The sequence below is a fragment of the Ursus maritimus genome, unplaced genomic scaffold, assembly GCF_017311325.1.
Source record: "Ursus maritimus isolate PB19 unplaced genomic scaffold, ASM1731132v1 scaffold_11, whole genome shotgun sequence".
Lineage (NCBI taxonomy): Eukaryota > Metazoa > Chordata > Mammalia > Carnivora > Ursidae > Ursus > Ursus maritimus.
Window position 1 is genome coordinate 20,459,619 of NW_024423453.1, and position 19,070 is coordinate 20,478,688.

The 19,070-nt window shown below is 37.4% G+C and overlaps 1 protein-coding gene across 1 annotated transcript in view; it reads left to right on the forward strand.

Moving 5' to 3' along the window:
* INTU (inturned planar cell polarity protein) overlaps positions 1-19,070 on the forward strand; it is a 72,592-nt gene that overhangs the window by 10,540 nt on the left and 42,982 nt on the right. Inside the window, exons 2-3 of the mRNA XM_008684397.2 lie at positions 1,338-1,876; positions 10,395-10,480. Of these exons, the coding sequence (XP_008682619.1) occupies positions 1,338-1,876; positions 10,395-10,480 (625 nt within the window). The remainder of the gene's footprint in view (positions 1-1,337; positions 1,877-10,394; positions 10,481-19,070) is intronic.

Here is a 19,070-nt window from a genome sequence, read left to right on the forward strand (position 1 = left end):
TGGTTAATTTCAGAGTTGAGTAATAGAATAGTGCATTTTTAAAAATTCTCACAGTTTTTAGAGAGACAGTTGATTTTTTTTTTTTTTTTTTTTTAGGAAGAGAGAGAGAGAGAGCACATGTGCACATGTGGTGGAGAGATGGGATGGAGGGAGGGGGAGAATCTTAAGCAGGCTCCAAGCCTGGTGCAGAGCCCAACATGGGGCTGGATCTCACGACCTGAGCTGACTTCAAGCATCAGACACTTAACTGACTGAGCCACCCATGCACCCCTAGAGACACAGTTGACTTTTAAGTTAGAAGAACCAGAGTTGCTAATAAACACTGCAGAAAACAGAAATGTCTTCTATTTGATGGAATGATTAGAACACAAATTATACCCTTTTACGTCAGAATATTACAGCTGGTGTTTCTGAAAGACTCTTTTAACATATTATATTTTCCACTGTAACCAGTTTTGCTTTAGAAAATAGTGGTTTGAAAGGTAAAGTGTTCACAACATTGAACAGGCAGGGTGGAGTTTGTGATTAGGTTTGTTACCTAAGATGAGCATTTTGTTTTTTAATGCTGTTTCAGTCATTTTAATAACAATATTGTTTTTTTTTCAGTAGCCTACTTCCCAGTTAAAAGTTTTTTTTAACAATCACACGATGAATTATGTAATATGTGGTTTACTTTTCTTACTACAATTATTCATATAAAGGAGTTTTATGGAAATTATAAGCTATAGAAGCAATCATTATTAACTGTGATTATAAACTAGTTGCTTTCAGCGAAGATTTTAGTTTATGGTGAAGTGAATATTTCTTTTTTGAAAATTTATTATATAAACAAATCTTATTAATAATGGTAGGCTTTAGCTTTCATTTTAACATGATAGCTATGCTGAATAGTTTCTATGCAAAGAGGATGTTTTTATGTTCAGTTTCCAAATAGCTTATGTCTGGATATAATTGCACAATCAACTATTAATGTAAATTATTGTCCAATGAAATTTTCTAAAGTGAGCAATAACCTTACAAGGACTGAATTAAAATGAAAAAAAAAAAAAAACCAACAAAACTTAGATTCTAGAAGGAGGCCATCTCCTTTTTTTATTTGTTTTCTGTCACTATGGTTTTTTCATACCCTGTCCTCCAACCCCATTTCTTCAAGACTCCTAAAAAGTGTCGTAGAAAATAATGTCGATGCTTATAATAAATCAGAAATAGTAAGGAGACTTTGAAAGAATCAACGAACTTTCACCTCCTCCCACCTCCCTGCACCCCTGGTGCCAAAAGACATAACTATTTTTCTTATGTTTGGCTGCTATTCAGAGTATCTTTTCTATTTTTCGCAGTGATGTTGAACCTGAATGGCTGGACAGTGTGCAGAAAAATGGAGAATTATTTTATTTGGAATTGAGTGAGGATGAAGAAGAAAGCCTCCTTCCTGAGACTCCTACTGTGAACCATGTCAGGTTCAGTGAAAATGAGATTATAATTGAAGAGGATGATTACAAAGAAGGAAAAAAGTATGAACCTAAACTCAAGCGGTTTACCAAAATTTTAAAAAGTAAAAGTCTTCTACCCAAGCGCTACAATAAAAAAAACAGTAATGACAATGAGCCAGTGTCCATTCTAAAGCATCAGTCCAACCAGAAAACAGGAGTTGTTGTCCAACAGCGGTACAAGGATGTGAATGTTTATGTAAACCCCAAAAAGTTAACTGTGATCAAAGCCAAAGAGCAGCTCAAGCTTCTGGAAGTCCTGGTTGGGATTATCCATCAGACCAAGTGGAGCTGGAAAAGAAGTGGAAAACAGGGCAGTGGAGAGAGACTTGTGGTCCATGGCCTGCTGCCAGGAGGCTCTGCTATGAAGAGTGGTCAGATATTAATTGGTAAGTGTTGCTGGTGAACATCAGTTCTTGTTTGCAGAGATTCATGATTAGTGATGCCTTGTGAGACATGATCAAAACAGAATTATATCCAAAGTCTCAACAGATTAAGGACTGCTTGATGGTATTTGGGGCAGTAGTGAAATTGGTAAGCGTGGTGTACTACAAGGCATGATGTTCTTAAAATAAGTACTTTGGGGAGTGGAATATGTGTTTGCCTCATTTGGGCCAAGGAGTAGCTTAACTAATTTTTGAGTTTTGAGTTATATCATTTTATTTCATCTTGGTTATATTTGCTGACAAGAAAAGAAAATAAGTTAATTTTACAGTGATAATTTAGATTTGAATGACCTATATCTACTAGCATGATATAAAAATATGTAATTTATGAATAAAAATACTTTTAAATTGTATGTTTGCACTTGAGGACACTAAGTTCTTGGAGTGGTTTTAAACTGTTTCGTTTGGCATATTTAGCAATGGTGATGTTATACATAAATTTCCTTGTAAGGGCGCTTGTCACAAAATATCTCATCAATTTGAAGGGAAAAAAATAAATCCAAAAGTTATTCTGAATATATATTAAGGCGAGCATTTTGTATTGCTGATACTTTTTCAGCTGTTTGGTATAATGCTTGAGTTAGTAGCAACTTTATTACTTAGGTAAAAGCTGTATCAGTCAAATGTGAGAATATATTATTCGTGAAATGTAAAAGTTATTAGCAAATCTAAAAGCTGACAATCCTTTAAGTTGACTCAGCCTACAAGATTTAGATACAGGAACTTTTATAACTGCTTAGAAATATTTAAAAACACTTCTTTAAGTCTGAATTGCAGTTGTTTATTCATCGATTCCACAAAATTGTGGAGCATCTGCTAAGTGTCAGGAATACAAAGATTACTCTTAAGGATGCACTCACTCCTCTTCAGAAGCTCCTACTGTGGTGCGAGAGGTGGGTCAGAAATAGGCAGACAGTTTCACATAGTGTGGTAAGTGCCGTGATCGGGTTTACAAGAACGCATCACGTAGGAAGAGCATCTATGCAGTGTGTGTTCCAAATGGTTGCGGCAAGATCTCCGCACTCCCTTCTTACAATGTAATGTTGATACTCCTCCTATGGAGAGTTTAGTTTTTGTGTCCTCCCTTCCCTACCCCTGTGGGCCTGGGCTACAGTTTAAGTAGTGCTATGTGATTTCAGAGGTGGGATCATAAAAGGTGATACAGCTTCTGCCTGGTGTTCTTGGAACCCAGTTGCCATTGTGTGAGCGAGGCCGGTCCACATGAAGAGGCTGTGAGTATTATTCTGGCTGATCACCCCAGCTGAGGCTTCAGCCACCCTGCAGCATCAGCTACCACACATGAGTGAAGAAGCCTTCCAGAAAATTCCAGCCCCAACCACATCTGGCTGCAACCATGTGGGAAACCCCGAGTGAGAACCTCAGCTAAGCCCAGTCAACCCCAAAACCAGGAAAGATAAAAAATGGTGGTTGTTGTTTTGAAGTTTTGGGGTCATTCGTTATGCAGCAATGGATAGCTGGAACAGAAGCTAATGCATGCTTACGTTTTCTCAGGCGCTCAACTTCCTTTTTTGTAAAATGTCTCAGGCTTATTCTTTTCGTTCTGTCGGAAGATGCCAGAATTCATGCTTATGAAATCTTGCCTGGTTGTTGCCACCCACCATAATTTTAGGATACAACATGATGGGAGACTCCTGTATTTATCTGGGGCCTCTGCTCAGAACGTAATTGGACTAATTTGTAGACAAATCTCTAAATTCTTTTTACCCATTTCTCTTGAAACCTAATGGAGAGGTGGTTATGATCAGGAGTGTCCTATTCCATGCTTCCTTTCCCCTGATCCTCACTCCAGTCTGCTGAGCCTTCTAGGAACGCCACTTACCTCTAGACCTCTTCTTTCTGCACCATCTGTATAGGAGGAAAGAGAATGAACTACAGAGAAGAAGAAACTGCTATGTAGTCCTGTTTATCTTTAAAATGATTTAAAGATACACAGGATGCTGGTAGTATACTTTTTGACCTGAGTGTGGTTACATGGGAATGTTCACTTTTTGATAATCTATTGTTGTACTACTATAGTTTGTGCACTTTTCTGCATGTGTATGAATAGCAGTGAAAAGGCAGAAAAATGAAGTGCATGATTTCAGTTTCATAATGGAAGAGTTTATGATTTACCAGTAAGTAAAAAAAAAAAAAAAGATTTGTCAGAATAAAATGATTATTTCATCTTTGGTGCATAGCAAAATGCTTGGTTGATAAATAAGCCCTCAGAAGCATTTATTGAATAAATGCACAAACTGTAGAAAAATATGTACAGGGAAAACAATTGGAAGTAAACACAAATACAGCAAAATGCTAATAGTGCTGGGTTTGTGTAGAGACATTATAGGTGGTTTGTTTTATCTTTTTTCGTATTTTTAATTTTATGGTGATGTATATTTTTAAAGTTACATACTTTGGGAATAAATAATGGACAATTTTAATGTCATGGTGACTTTGCTAATCCCACAGCATGGAATTTTCTCATTTGTTTCTTTCATAGTTCCATTTTACACTGAAGTCTGTAGTTGAACCGTGAGGTAACCCCATAGGCAGGAGGATCTTGAAAACTTTGTCCTGGTAATGCACTTTGCTGGGGTGACTTCTGCCATCCTCTCGCTGGAGAATGGCCGTCCTTTGACTAAAGTGCGTTGGCCAACACAGTGAGACTGGGGACTCTTCCCATTCTTTCCTTTCACGGCGGTAGAACTCCATTCTATTCTGATTCTTCTTTGCTGGGATTTGGGGGGTTTTGCTGCATTTTCTGGTGCCATTTTTGCTGTTCTTGCTGCTGACTTGCATCTTTATTTTTTATTTCTGAGTTTTTCTTAAAGTTTGACCGTTAGGGGCGCCAGGGTGGCTCAGTCAGTTAAGTGGCTGACTCTTGATTTCGGCTCAGGTCATGATCTTAGGGTCGGGAGTTCAGCCCCGTGTTGGGCTCCTTACTGGGCCTGGAGTCTGCTTAAGATTCTCTCTTTCCCTCTCCCTGTGCCCCTGCCTGCCCCTGCCCACCCCCATGCACGTGAGCACATGTGCTCTCTCTCTCTCAAATAAATAAATCTTAAAAAAAAAAAAAAAAGTGTCAGCTATTTGCTCCCTGACTACCCATAGCCAGCCTCCATCCCTAGACCAAAGCAAATCCTCTTTTGACCTGCATCCTAGAAACTGCCTATCGCCTTGGTGATTTTTTTTTTTTCATCACAATGACCCATTTTTCCTCATTTTAACTTGGTGTTTTTTAAGGATTGGAAAGGATAGGGTTAAAGAAATCACACAACGTTCTAGACAACGTACCCCTGCAGAATGTTTCTTCTCAACAATAAAACGAAGTTTTTATTTTGAGTGCTTTTTGTGTAACTTCTAATGTTCTCACCTGTGATAACTGAATAACTTTGTTTTATATGACACACTTGTGCTATTTCTCTTTTTAAGTTTTTTGAAGTTTTTTTTAATCCTTTAAAAAATCTTTTTGAGGTATAACATACATTCAAAGCATGAACAAATCTTAAGTGTACATTCAACGAATTTTGACGTATGTATATACCTGTGTAACTACCACCCAGATCAAGATAAAGAACATTTCCAATACCCAGAAGGCTCCATTGTGCCTCCTCCCGGTTAATACCCTCTCCCCTCTGAAAGTCAAGTTTTCTATCAACAGAGTGACTTTTCCTCCTCCTCTTCTTTTTTTTTTTAATTTCACCTCTTCTTAAACTTCCTTTAATAGAAGTATATAGTGTGAATTCTCTTGCGTTTATTTTCTTTATTTTATAATCTGTGAAAAATATCCAGGCTGTTTCTATGTAGTATTCCACTGTATATTCATTTCTCCATTTCACTGTTGATGGACATTCTGGTTGTTTCCAGTTAAAACATTTGAAGTACTTTTTTAGAAAGATAGGTTTGGTTTTTTGTGAGCACCTAATGAATGGTTTTATTCTCTAAAATTTTGCATGTTGCTATTTGATACACATTTTTATTTTCACTTTCTGTAATACTTAAAACATTTCAGTTTTCTTCTCCTAGAGTTTTAGAGCGAGAGAGTGAGAGCAAGTTGGGGGAGGGTCTGAGGGAGAGGGACAGAGAGAATCTCAAGCAGACTCCAAGCTGAGCATGGAACCTGATGTGGGGCTCGATCTCACAACCCAGGATCATGACCTGAGTTGAAACCAAGAGTCACACACTTACCCAACTGAGCCACCCAGGCGCCCCAACATTTCAGTTTTGTTAACGAAAGTAACTCTACTGTATTTGTCTGTCTCTCCTCCCTCACATCATTTCTTTCCCACATTTAACCTGTGGTACTTGACCCAGTAGTAAAGGAAAGAAACCAGCAGTGACTTCATTGGAAAGATAGAATTAGAGTTTTTAGGCCTTCCTAGAGAGCTTCTGGTGCAGTTACTTCCTTCTACAGATGAGTACCAGAAGGATTATGTGATTTACTGAAGAACAGAGGGCAGTCGGTGATAAAGCTGGGACCTACAAGTTCTCATTTCTATTCACAAAACTCTTTCACTTGCTGTGGTGCTCACTTGAATGGGCGGGGAAAGTGCCAAAGGATTTCTCTTTGAAGCCAAAAAGAAAAGAAATTATTTAATCCTTTCAAAATGTAATTTGGAAATAAGGATTAGGATACAACAATGTACCACTTCACCCATTTAATCCATTTTGAGACACTTATCCAAAAGAAATCATCTAAAACAGATCTGTAAACCATGACCTGTATGTCAGATCAGGCCTACCACTCGTTTTTGTAGTCTGAAAACGGAGAATGATTTTTACCTTTTCAGTGATTTAAAAAAAAAAAAATCAAAACACTAATATTTTATTACATATGAAAGTTATGTGAGATTCACATGTTAGTGTTCAGAAATAAACCTGGACTGGAGCACAGCCACATTCATGTGTTTATTGTCTATGGCTGCTTTCGAGCTGCAGTTGCAGAGTTGAGTAGTTGCTGCAACAAAAACCATATGGCCTGCAGAGCCTGAAATATTTACTTATCTGGCCCTTTACAGAAAGCTTGCTGACCCCAGATGTAAAAGAAAGAAAACTATGTGCATGAAAACATTTATTTAAGCATTTTTTAAGTAAGGATAAAAAATAAAAAGCATGACAATGTCAAACTGAAGTATGGTTATTTGAATTATAATTTGATAAATGTATTTGTTATTTGACTATTAAAATTGTCATCTAAACACTATGTACCAACATAAAAATTCTTATTGCTTGAGAAGTTTAAAAGGATGAAATTCCTTTATACCTCACTTGTGTCAATGTAAGTAAAGACTAAAAATAATTTGCGAAAATAATTATGGCTATAAGTGCCGGGGTCATCAGTAATTTTTCAAACATTTCTGTAGTATTATTTTCTATTTTAATGAGAAATAAAAACCTTGCACCAGTTTCTTATCCGGCATCACCAGGGAATGTGATCTTTTACTTAATGAAATGTTTTGAATGATAGTTATAATATATGAGCCACCATTATTCAAGGATTTCTAGAATGATAGGTTAGGAGAGACCTTAATTTTCTGCTTATGCCTGCATATTATAAATGAGGGATTGATAATTGGAATTCAAAAAATATATAATAAAGTTAATTCTCTCAAAATTTAAGAATTTTTCAGTAAATGCCTTGACAGTAAATGCATTAACTTGAAGGTATAAAATGGCAATATGGTAACTATGTTTCAAAGCCAGATTTTCTTCCCCCTGAAGTCAAATTCAGCTTAATTTAAAAGACCAGTTTAAACTCACAGTCCGCTCCCACCCCACTGGCGCGTACATATTTCCTAGTCCTTCTGTGCATAAATCCCTTCTTCTAACAAGATGGACTTTTTTTTTTCTCCAGTGACTTCTTCTCTGTACCTTGTACATCCAGATCTGTTCTTTTTCATTCATGGTCCCTGATTCTCATTTGGCGCTTAGCCAAAACCGTTTTGTATTGTTAGGCAGGTGTATTCGTTTTCTATAGCCGCTGTGACAAATTACCCCAAACTTAGTGGTTTAGAATGACAGAAATTTATCATCTTGCAGTTCTGGAAGTTAGAAGTCTAAAATGTGCCCTCTTGCACTAAAATCGAAGTATCCACAGGGCTGCATTCCTTATGGATTCTCTAGGGTAGAAATCCCTTTCCTCGGCCAGCTTTTCGGAGGCCACCTGAATTCCTTGTCTTGTGGTCCCTTCCTGTATCTTCAAAGCCAACAGCGTAGCATTTTTAAGTTTTTCTCTGACTCTGAACCTCCTGCCTCCTTCCTTATAAATACCCTGTGATTATATTGGGCCACTTAGATAATCTCCCGATCTCAACATCCTTAACTTAATTACTTCTGCCAAGTCCCTTTTGCCATGTAAGGTAACATTCACAGATTTCAGTGATTAGGATGTGGACAACTTTAGGGGACCATTAATCTGCCTACCACAGTGGGTTTTTTTTTTTTTTTGTAAAATAATGAGTTTTAATTTGTTTTTATAATAGTAGTATTTGTTTAATGTAGACAGTTTAGAAAATAAAGCAAAAAAAGAAAAAGCCCATACACCCAGAGGCAACATTTTACGTAGATACAGATATAGATGTCTTTTCTTTTTTCTACATTTATATGTAATAGTTTTGTTTTAAAAATAATTTCTTGGACTGTATATTCATTTTGTATATAGTATTAATAGAGTAGTAAACAAACTTTGACATATATTTTCATAGCCCTCGGTGCCCTGCAGTTACACATTTGATATTAAGCAGATGCTGAGGAATGCATTGATGGATTTTCTCAAATGATTAATTTTACATTGAGGAATTGAGTACTGTAATAAACTGATTTCACCTTTTTCTATTTCATTTGACTTTTGAATGTATCTTTTTTTTTTTTTAAGATTATTTATTTATTTATTTGTCAGAGAGAGACAGCCAGCGAGAGAAGGAACACAGGCAGGGGGAGTGGGAGAGGAAGAAGCAGGCTCCCAGCGGAGCAGGGAGCCTGATGCGGGGCTCGATCCCGGGACCCTGGGATCACGCCCTGGGCCGAAGGCAGACGCTTAATGACTGAGCCATCCAGGCCACCCTGAATGTACCTTGATAAAATTTTCCATCAGTAATTCACATTTCTTACCTAACAGTTCAAACAATTTCATGCAGTTCATTTCCTTTCAGCCTTTGACAGGGCATCCTAATGACCCCTGTGTGCTTGCTGAGAAGGAACTCTGCCCACTGCAGTGATAGGATGTCCAGGAAGCCTGCCATTTCTGAGTCACAGAGTTGCTGACAAGAACTTGAGGAAAACAAATATGTGGGAGAATGAGAAGTAAATATAACACTTCTGTTATAGAAAGAGAAAATTTTCCACTAAACATTTTAAAATATGTATACTACACTCGCTCTAAAATCCATTTTCTTATCTGTTATGACAATACATGTATGTCTCTTACTTTTAGAGCTTTGTTAGACATGTTTTCAGATGGTTACTTCCTACAGTAGTACTACAGATGGTTACTACCTCTGTTGTCCAAGGCTGTTCACAAACATCCTTGAAAAAGTAATCCAGAACAAGGACTTTTAGTACTTTGCCTTGCAAGATGTACGAAAACACGAGAGACTGATGGAGAATCGTCTACCAACACTGATATCTATATACATGTTTATAATCTGTCTTCCCCAGAGTATGAAGCTCCGTGACGGTAGAGATTTTTGTCTGTTTTGTTCAATTCTCTATCTATAGTGCCTAGAACAGTGCATGGCACACAGTAGGTGCTCAGTGAATATCTGTTAGATGAATATTCATTATTTGGTCCATTTCCTAATGATATATTTAGGATACATAACCTTGGTATGTATATATTTCTATTAGTAAAACTCACAGTATTTTGATATTACCTCTATGTTATAAAAGTAAATTTCCATTTTAACACTGATCTTTATTTTATGAAAGCCACCAAATTTGATAAACATACACATTTAAAGAAAAGCCATGGAAATGGAGCTTTTACCAAAACATGTGGGTTTTGTTATGGTTGGGGCCTTTGAAACAAAGAGCTGTGTGTAGGCACAGATCAATAATAGCGGTGAATGCCACAGCATATTGAGTTATGATGTACCACATGGATTTAATTAAAATTTCAGCCAAATTTTTTTTACTGTGGGTTTAACTGATTAGATTTAATTTTGCTAAGTGCCGTTCTTGGTTTATGCTACAAATTTTTTATTTGTCCTTTGAGTTTACATAATTCTACCAATTGTATCCAAAATGAGAATATTCATCTCTTAGTTCTGGCGTAACGTTGGGCTGTATTATAGTATAAGAAAGGAGTGGAGTGGGAGCTTAGCTCTGCTGCTATGGGCTGTATAATAACACATAATGAGTTCCATAGTACTTTGAAGAGGTTGGAATAGATGCTTTTTAATGTTCTAATTCTAGGTCTTTTTGTTTTTGGATATTCATAAAACGACCTTTGTTATTTTGTTTTCAGGTGATGTGCTTGTTGCTGTGAATGATGTTGATGTGACCTCTGAGAACATAGAGAGAGTTCTGTCTTGCATTCCTGGACCTATGCAGGTATGAACAGTGTTCTTTGTATTTTATGATGAACTACAGAAAATAAAGACATCCTACATGTACTGTTCTCTTTTTTAAGATTCTGAAAATCATCATGTATAAGGTGAGTTACACTTACATACTTGACTATTTAAAAAATTTTAGCTCCTGCTAACATTTTTAGCTTTTGGAGATTATTCTAAAAAGAGAGAGAAATATCTATAAATAAAACTCCTCCTATGTAAAGCAGGAATAATGACAGTAATTTAAAAAATATATATAATGACTATCGTGCCATTATGATTACTATAATGTTGATGAAGATCCAGTTCCTAGAGAAGTCATTTTAAACAGTCATGAAATTTTCTTTTCTGTGATTTACTCAAATCACAATTCCTATAAAGTTTTTTTAGTGTGGTTTTATTTATATTAAAAATTAGTTATACTATTTTCTTGATTTTTTTTCTGTTATCTAATTTAGCCTTATTCCTGAGCCTTTATGTAGCTACTTAGTGAATTATTTTTCATTCCTTGTAGGTAAAAATAAATCTCTTTCATAATAGTTATTTTGATAGTCTAAGCATTGACATTTTGTGTCATAGGTGACATTTTTAGGTCATTAGATGTGTTTTGAAAGTGCTGTACTTTCTATTTAGGAATGCTCTGCTCTTGTTAGTATCAGGAATTAGCTTTCTCTCTTTTGAGGGGTAGGGAGGATGATATGCTTTAGATAGGTTAGATATTCCATCAGACTATGAAAGGATGAACCACTTTCTGGATTGATCAGGATGAAGAACAGAATCCCTGATAAAACAGAATCTTCCTGCGTCTGATTTGAGATTCCAAAATAATAGGACCCATGATGAGATTCTTTATTTTCTAAGAAATAACACTTCCTATGTTCACTTCTTTCTCTTAAAACACACACACACACACGGACACACACACCCCAACGACACACATGGATGCTCTGTAAAAGTGCTATCTTTGTGCAAATGCAAAATGAAAGTGCTAGAATAACTATGGCAGCCAGTGACCAGCAGTGCCTATGAATGGATAGGGAGATGTCGATGGAGACAGGGTGGTGTTCGAAATATTAACAGTTGGGCAGACACCAGCCATAATGCTGAAATAGGGTATACTGTTGTCCCCTTTGGTTGTCAGGTGTAGAGAGGTCGTAGGGTGAGCCAGGGTATTAGGGCACCTCAGGGGGCTCAGACAGCAGCTACTTACCAATCAGTAATGAAGAATTACAGTATTTTAACAACTGAAACGGCTTCACCCAAGCAAACTGGCTGCACAACAGCCCCGGGTCAGGGCTCCTCCCTCCTGCCTCTGTCAGTTGCAGGTGTCTGCCAGTGTAGCTAGAGTTCAACCACGGCTCTTCTGTCTTCCAAAAATATTGTGTTTATAGTGGAGGCACATTATATTTACGTTTAGTTAACATTTGCAAATACAGCTATGCACACTCAGAAGTAAAAAAAAAAAAGAGGAAGAAATAATGATTTAAATATTTTGGTCCGAATCCACCCACCATTTACATGTCCTTGTTAAGTATGAAGTAGGAGTCCGTGTATCTGCTGTTGGCCCAGTTTGCCTTTTATGGCACGAGCATCTTGCTACATTAAGTGTGGTTCTGTATTTAAATACACACACAGCACACAGCTTTTATGTGCCAATATGTACATCTTGTGCCTAAATGAAGAAACAGCAGTTTGTTTTGAAAATGGAAGAAAAACTGTTTTGAGTTGTTTGAATTTATCGTATTGAGAGAGTATGTTATACTCCAGCACATTCTCCTTCCTAACGTAAGCTCAGAGTGATTTTGACAGTATATAATTTGAGAATGTAACTCCATCATAAGATGTATATTATTAAAACCTTTAATTTAAGAAAATGAGCTTTCTTCTTATTATAAAGTTTCATTGTAAGAGTTGGAAAATATGAAGAAGTAAGGGACAAAATCTTTTAAAATCCCATCACCTGAGGAAAATCATGATTAATATTTCAGAATATTTTATTCTAGTTTAACCCCTTGAGTATAAACATGTATGCATTTGTTTGTCTTACTAGCAGACTTAGTATTACAGCTGTGTCATACTCAAAAGCAAGCACCAGCGTTTAGCATGATGTATCTTTAATAATGGTTTAGAACATAGTTAAAATTCCTTTAACTAGAAGTAATGTTTTATCAGTAAACCACATTTTTCTTACCTCATTAGTGTTGAAAGGGGGGTAAAGTGTAAGCTTCTCACTACCAGCTGTGTAAACTAGGAGGCTCATAGGAGGCTCAGGGAGGACCGGGGTAGCAGTGGGAAGGGAACTAGTGTTGGTACGTACCAGGCAGTATGTTGGTGCTTTGCTGGTATCATTTCCTTTAGTAATTTCGTTTATTCCTCCTAACAGTCTGATACCTATAATTGTGTTTCTGTTTTGTACGTGACGAAAAAGAATCTAAGAGAGATTTAATGATTTCTCCAAGGCTGCAGAATTAATAACTCAAGGAACTGAAACTGACTCCAGAGATGATCCTTCCGTCTCTCACACAACCTGGGTGGGGCTTTGTTCTCGCTGGGCCAGAACTCGCTGAGGCGGACTTGTCCCAGAAAAAGTTGTTTTACCTGATTTGTGTCTATGGCAGCTGAAATAGTTATTCAAGCAGTAAGAGAAGAGGAATGCTGATTTATAAAGAATACCATAGGAGACTTTTGAACATTGAAATTTGGAACTATCTAACGGCAATATTCTAAACTTCTACTCGGTGTGTAAAAGTGGTCTGAACGCTTCTTGTCATCTGACAGAAGATGGCCTGGAAGCTGTCTACGATGTGGTAATGTGGTGGAATGAGGTCAGAGCTCCCATTTTAAACCTTGCTCTGAGCAAATTGCCAGACTGTTCTGGGTTTCAGTTTTCTCATCTATAATCAGAGGAGATTTGAGCAAATATATCTGAGCCCAGTTCCAATTCTGCAGTTCTGTGCTTGATTTTTAAATAAGTTGTTATAAATAGATTCAGAATGAAATCCAGAGTTGAAGCCTATATGCTAGGTGAGGTACAAAAAGCCCAGATCATTTCTTTTAAAGCCAGGTTTTAACATTCTGCAAAAATAGTTGTCTTAGAGTCTCCAAAAATGTTCTGTCGTGAAAGAAAAAAAAAAGGCTGGAGAATTGTTCTAGACTGAGGAAGAATGAAGTGACATATAACTAAATGTAGTGGCTAATCCTTAATTGATCCTGGATTGCAGTGGGGGAACAGCTGTATTGGGACAATTGGGGAAATTTGGAAAAAGACTTGGAGAACAGTATTCTATTTAATATTCAAATTCCTAAGTGTGATAATTATATTTGGTTGTGTAGGAGAAAGCCCCTATCCTTAGGAGATACGTGCTCAGGGTTTTAGCAATGAAGCATTAAGATGTCAGCAGATAATTCTGAAGTGATTCAGCCAAATGTTTTTTTGAATACATAAAGTGGGGGTGAGGATGGAAGCCAAGGGGAATGAGACAGAGAAGAGAAGGAGAAAGCAAATGTGACAAAATGTTAACAATTGGTGAAACTGGGTGAGGAATAATGCATGGGTGATTATTATGTTATTGCAACTTTTTTGTAGGTTTGAAATTTTTAAAAATAAGTTGTGGGTTTGAGAAAAAGAGGTTTTCGGTATTTAAAATGACAAGAACAGGGGCGCCTGGGTGGCGCAGTCGTTAAAAAAAAGCGTCTGCCTTCGGCTCAGGGCGTGATCCTGGCGATCCGGGATCGAGTCCCACGTCGGGCTCTTCCGCTGTGGGCCTGCTTCTTCCTCTCCCACTCTCCCTGCTGTGTTCCCTCTCTCGCTGGCTGTCTGTCTGTCACATAAATAAATAAAATCTTTAAAAAAAATAAAAAATAAAAAAATAAAATGACAAGAACAAAGGTGCAAGTATCCATCTAATTACTGACTTTGTGACCTTTACTGCTGGAGCTCTATGCACTCATTTATTCAATAAGCACATAATCATATATATTATAGTAAATGCCACCCTTTTCTGGCTTGATCGGGGAGCTTGGGTCCAAATTTTGCAATTGACCAGGTTTGATTGCATGAAGTACTGGACCATAGCTCATTTTCCTGGAGTTTTGGAGGAAGCCAACTCCTTTTATAGGAGATTAGCCTGTAGAACAGTAGTCCTGGACTCTTACCTCTCAAGTATTTCTTAGGTCTAAGAGAGGGGAAAAGTCTTTTTAAAGGTGATGATGGTTGGGTGGAATGTTTTAACTTTTATTATTTCCTTGTTACACAAAAGTCATATATATGCCATGGAAAAATTAGGAAATAGACTGGCAAAATTTTAAAAAATTGTAAATCTTCTCTATTTTCAGAACCCAGAAGTACCATCTGTTTGGGTATTTTAAAGTGGAGGACCGACTTGATTAGATTTGCATTTTAGGAATATTTCACTCGGAATGGGACTGGAGGTAGGGAAACCAGGTGATTGGCTTCACAGCAGTCCAGAAGAGAGCTGATAAAGGCCTGTGGATATGGAGGAAGGAATAGATTAGATTTAAGGTAATGTGAAGCAAAGAGGACCGTACTTCCTGCAGGATAAAGAGAAGGCCAAGGTGCCTTCCAGGCTTCATCCTGAGTAACTCAGTGAGATTGCCTAAAAGAGAAGAGGATTAAGGAGAGAGAATTTGCTGAGTCAGATAGGCTCATTTTCTTCAGAATTTTGACTGAGGAATATTCAAAGCATCTGCCAGGCAACGGAGAAAGGATCAGACAGGCAGATAGCAGTACAGGTGTTGTGAGAGAGCCCCACGAGGGCCGTGAGGCAGCAGTGAGAGACTGGTCAGCTCTCGGAACTGCTTCAGATTCTCTGGTTCTTATCTGCGAAGAGACGGAAAGAAAGAATTTGCTTGTTTGTTTGACAGAGGCTGAAGAGATGTTGCTTGTTAAGTGGAAGGGTTGAAGACAGAAGTAGAGGGTAATTAAACAAGATTTCGGAAGTGATGAGTTATGGAGAGTGTGTCTTTGGACCTGAGGAAAGGCACATCATCTCCTGAACTGGAAGGAAGGGAAGAAAGGATGGGCAAATTGCACATACACACACACACACATACATACACACACACACACACACACACACACACACAAATATTTTGAGAGAGACAGACAATGAGAAAAGATGAAACATGTCACAGGTTAATGTCCATGGGGGAACAGAAACCCCTTCTATAAGAAGTTTCATGTAAGCTATTTTGTATTAGATGGGTTTTTTTTCAGATTTTATGTATTTATTTGTTTATTTGTTTGTTTATTTATTTATTTAGAGAGCACAAGCTGGGGGAGGGGCAGAGGGAGAGGGAGAGAGAGACCCCAAGCAGACTCTGTGCTAGGCATGGAGCCCGATATGGGCCTCCACCCCATGACCCTGAGATCATGACCTGAGCTAAAATCAAAGAGTCAGATGCTCAACTGACTGAACCACCCAGGCACTGCCCCTTAGATGTTTCTTAATAAAATTTTTCTATGAAGTATATCCTTAATATTTATGTATATCAACCCCTTTTTAAAAATAGCACATAAGTCTTAATTTAGTTATTTGTCTCATCCGTTATCATTTTATCAAGGCAACCAGATATCCTGAAATTTATAGCTACTTAACATGTAAGCTTTTCAAAATGTCTTACTAAAGTGTAGTTATCTTTGCGTAATGGAGCTAACTTTACTTAAATCAGAAGAATGGTGGCTAAAATAGTCCTTAAAAGAATTTTAATGGATGGTTCTGTGGTGTGTGTATTTGAGTTTTTGACATGGTGAGGGGAAAATGTCCTTACACCACAGAAAAGAAGTGCAGTTGTTTGCCAAGTGTAACATTAGTTAGTTTTCAAGTATGTCATTTTTCACTAAGCATAACAAACTAGTCTTAAATTTTAGGTTGTTGTTGCTGCCTAAAGTAAAATTAGTGAGTTTTTATTTTGAGTTTACCACCTCATTTCCTTTTGTCATTTTTGGTGAGTCACAGCTGGTCTTTTGACCTCTCTACCCACAGGAATCTCAGCTGAAAAAGTGCCCTCCCTGTTCTGAGACACATTTCTTTCTCCAAAGACCACCTTTCTCCTTGTTCATCACTGGTATGCACAGCTCTCAACTGACGCTGCAACAGACCCAGCCTGGCTCTGTGACGTCTGCTTCCCTAGGATCACTCATCTCACGCTCCCTGCAGTCATGTTTCTCCCCCTCCCCTCCACTCGTATGTATAGCTCCTCGCCAAAGCCCAATGCTGGGGACAGTCTCAGAGCTCCCATCTAACCTGTCATAAGCTCTGAGTTCAAGATTTCCCCAAATTCTTAGATTTCTCATGTTTTCAAGGAACACCACCAAGGAGTGCCACCCATGTGTTTTCTTTTAGACACTTTTAAATTCTCATCCTTAGATAAAAGGGCCCTCAACCACCAAGCCATTCACTTCATGAGACCCTTGTACAAGGATTTTATATGCTTTTGCTTATGTGTTTGTATTTCTATTTATGTATACATATTTTGAACATTGCCCACTAAAACAGATGCAACTCTCAGAACGTAGTCTTTCAGGCCATCTAATGCTTACCTGTTGTTCGATTGGGTCAAAACCTCACACCAAAATATTCTTTTTCACATCCTTCTAAGATCATTTCTAAAACAGTGTCTTTTCAGCTGTCTCTCACCTTAATCTTATATTTTAAGTTTCATCAGATCATGCTTGATTGTTCTCATATAGGATTTCTACTTTTTTATATTTTTGTTTAGTTTGCTTATTATTTCCCCCCGTAAATACACTAATTTTCTACTCAGTCTTTTTTGATGTAATATTAAGGGCCCATTTTTCAATAGGTTTATAGCAAACATAAAAAATTCGGTAAAGGTTGACTTTTCCATTTGAATATTACATGTTTTGTAAGGAAACATGATCATCAGGCCTCAGGAAAATTTTATGAAGAATTTCTCCCCTCCTTTCTATACGGATTACTGCTGATCTAGACCTGGTTTATCTTTACTCCAAATATATACATATTAATGAATTTAGCCCTCATGTCTCTTTTCTACTTGTTAATAAAATAAATCTGAGACTTATTTTAGAAAAGATGTTTATTTAACTTAATGCACTTTAGGTCGACAGAGATGATTTAGTGCCCTTAAGATGCCACAGATAGTTACAGATAAGCAAAATTGAATACAACCATAAATAGTCACCCCTTGTGAACAAAAGAGAATATTTAGATATTTGTCTTTTAGGAGGTTTTATTCATCAGGACAAATTTATTTTATAGTATAATACTAACAGCAGTTGGATGGGCTGGTAGAATCATGAATGAATTTTTTTTTTTTTTTAAGATTTTTATTTATTCATTTGACAGAGATAGAGACAGCCAGCGAGAGAAAGGAACAGAGGCAGGGGGAGTGGGAGAGGAAGAAGCAGGCTCCCAGCGAAGGAGCCTGATGTGGGGCTCGATCCCAGGACTCTGGGATCACGCCCTGAGCCAAAGGCAGACGCTTAACGACTGAGCCACCCAGGCGCCCCCATGAATGAATTTTTAAAAAATAATATGTTTAATATTTTTTCATGAAAAAATATAAATATATAAAGTTCATTTTTAAAAAGAGTGACTCTATGTGTTAGTATTTATCACATTTAAAGTTGTCCTTAAAAATGGTACTTCTTGGGCACCTGGGTGGTTCAGTCGGTTAAGCGGCTGCCTTTGGCTCAGATCATGATCCCAGGGTCCCTGGGATCGTGCTCGCTTCGGCAGCACATATACCAGGGTCCCTGGGATCAAGTCCTGCATCAGGCTCCCTGCTTCTCCCTCTGCCTGCCTCTCCCCCTGCATGTATGCTCTCTTTCTCTGTCCAATAAATAAAATCTTAAAAAAAAACTCTCTCTTATAATTATTAAAAATTAGGGGTTATTTATTACTATCTTGATAACTTTTTTAAAAAGATTTATTTATTCATTTATTTGAGCCTGAGCCGAAATCAAGAATCAGATGCTTGACCAACTGAGCCACCCAGGTGCCCCTATCTTCATAATAACCTTTAAAAAAGATTTTCCTCCCAAATGCAACTTAATGTGTATAATTTTATCTGCTTTTAAATATTGGCTAGACATTTCCCACCCCCAGCTTTATTGAGGTATGATTGACAAATAAAAATTGTATATATTTAGGTTGTACATGACTTTTTTAAAGTGTACAGTGTGATGATTTAATATACATACATTGAGCAGACTTTTGATCAAACATGAATTTATTTTCTGACTTAAAACTTAATCTAATTTTTAGAAGAGTCATTACATTTTAATGTTTAAATTTGAAACTTTATGGATTATTACAGTTAGAATATCCAGTTTTATTCATCTGTCTTCTGATAAGATTTTAAACATTAGGAATACTTTGTAGTTATACAGCTTATGATGATGTTCTTACTGTACCAAATTAGCTATAGCTAGTGAAAACTTCTTTTGGTCAAGATACACAGTGGAGCTTCTTTAAAATGAGCAAGTTGGGGCGCCTGGGTGGCACAGCGGTTAAGCGTCTGCCTTTGGCTCAGGGCGTGATCCGGCGTTATGGGATCGAGCCCCACGTCAGGCTCCTCCGCTA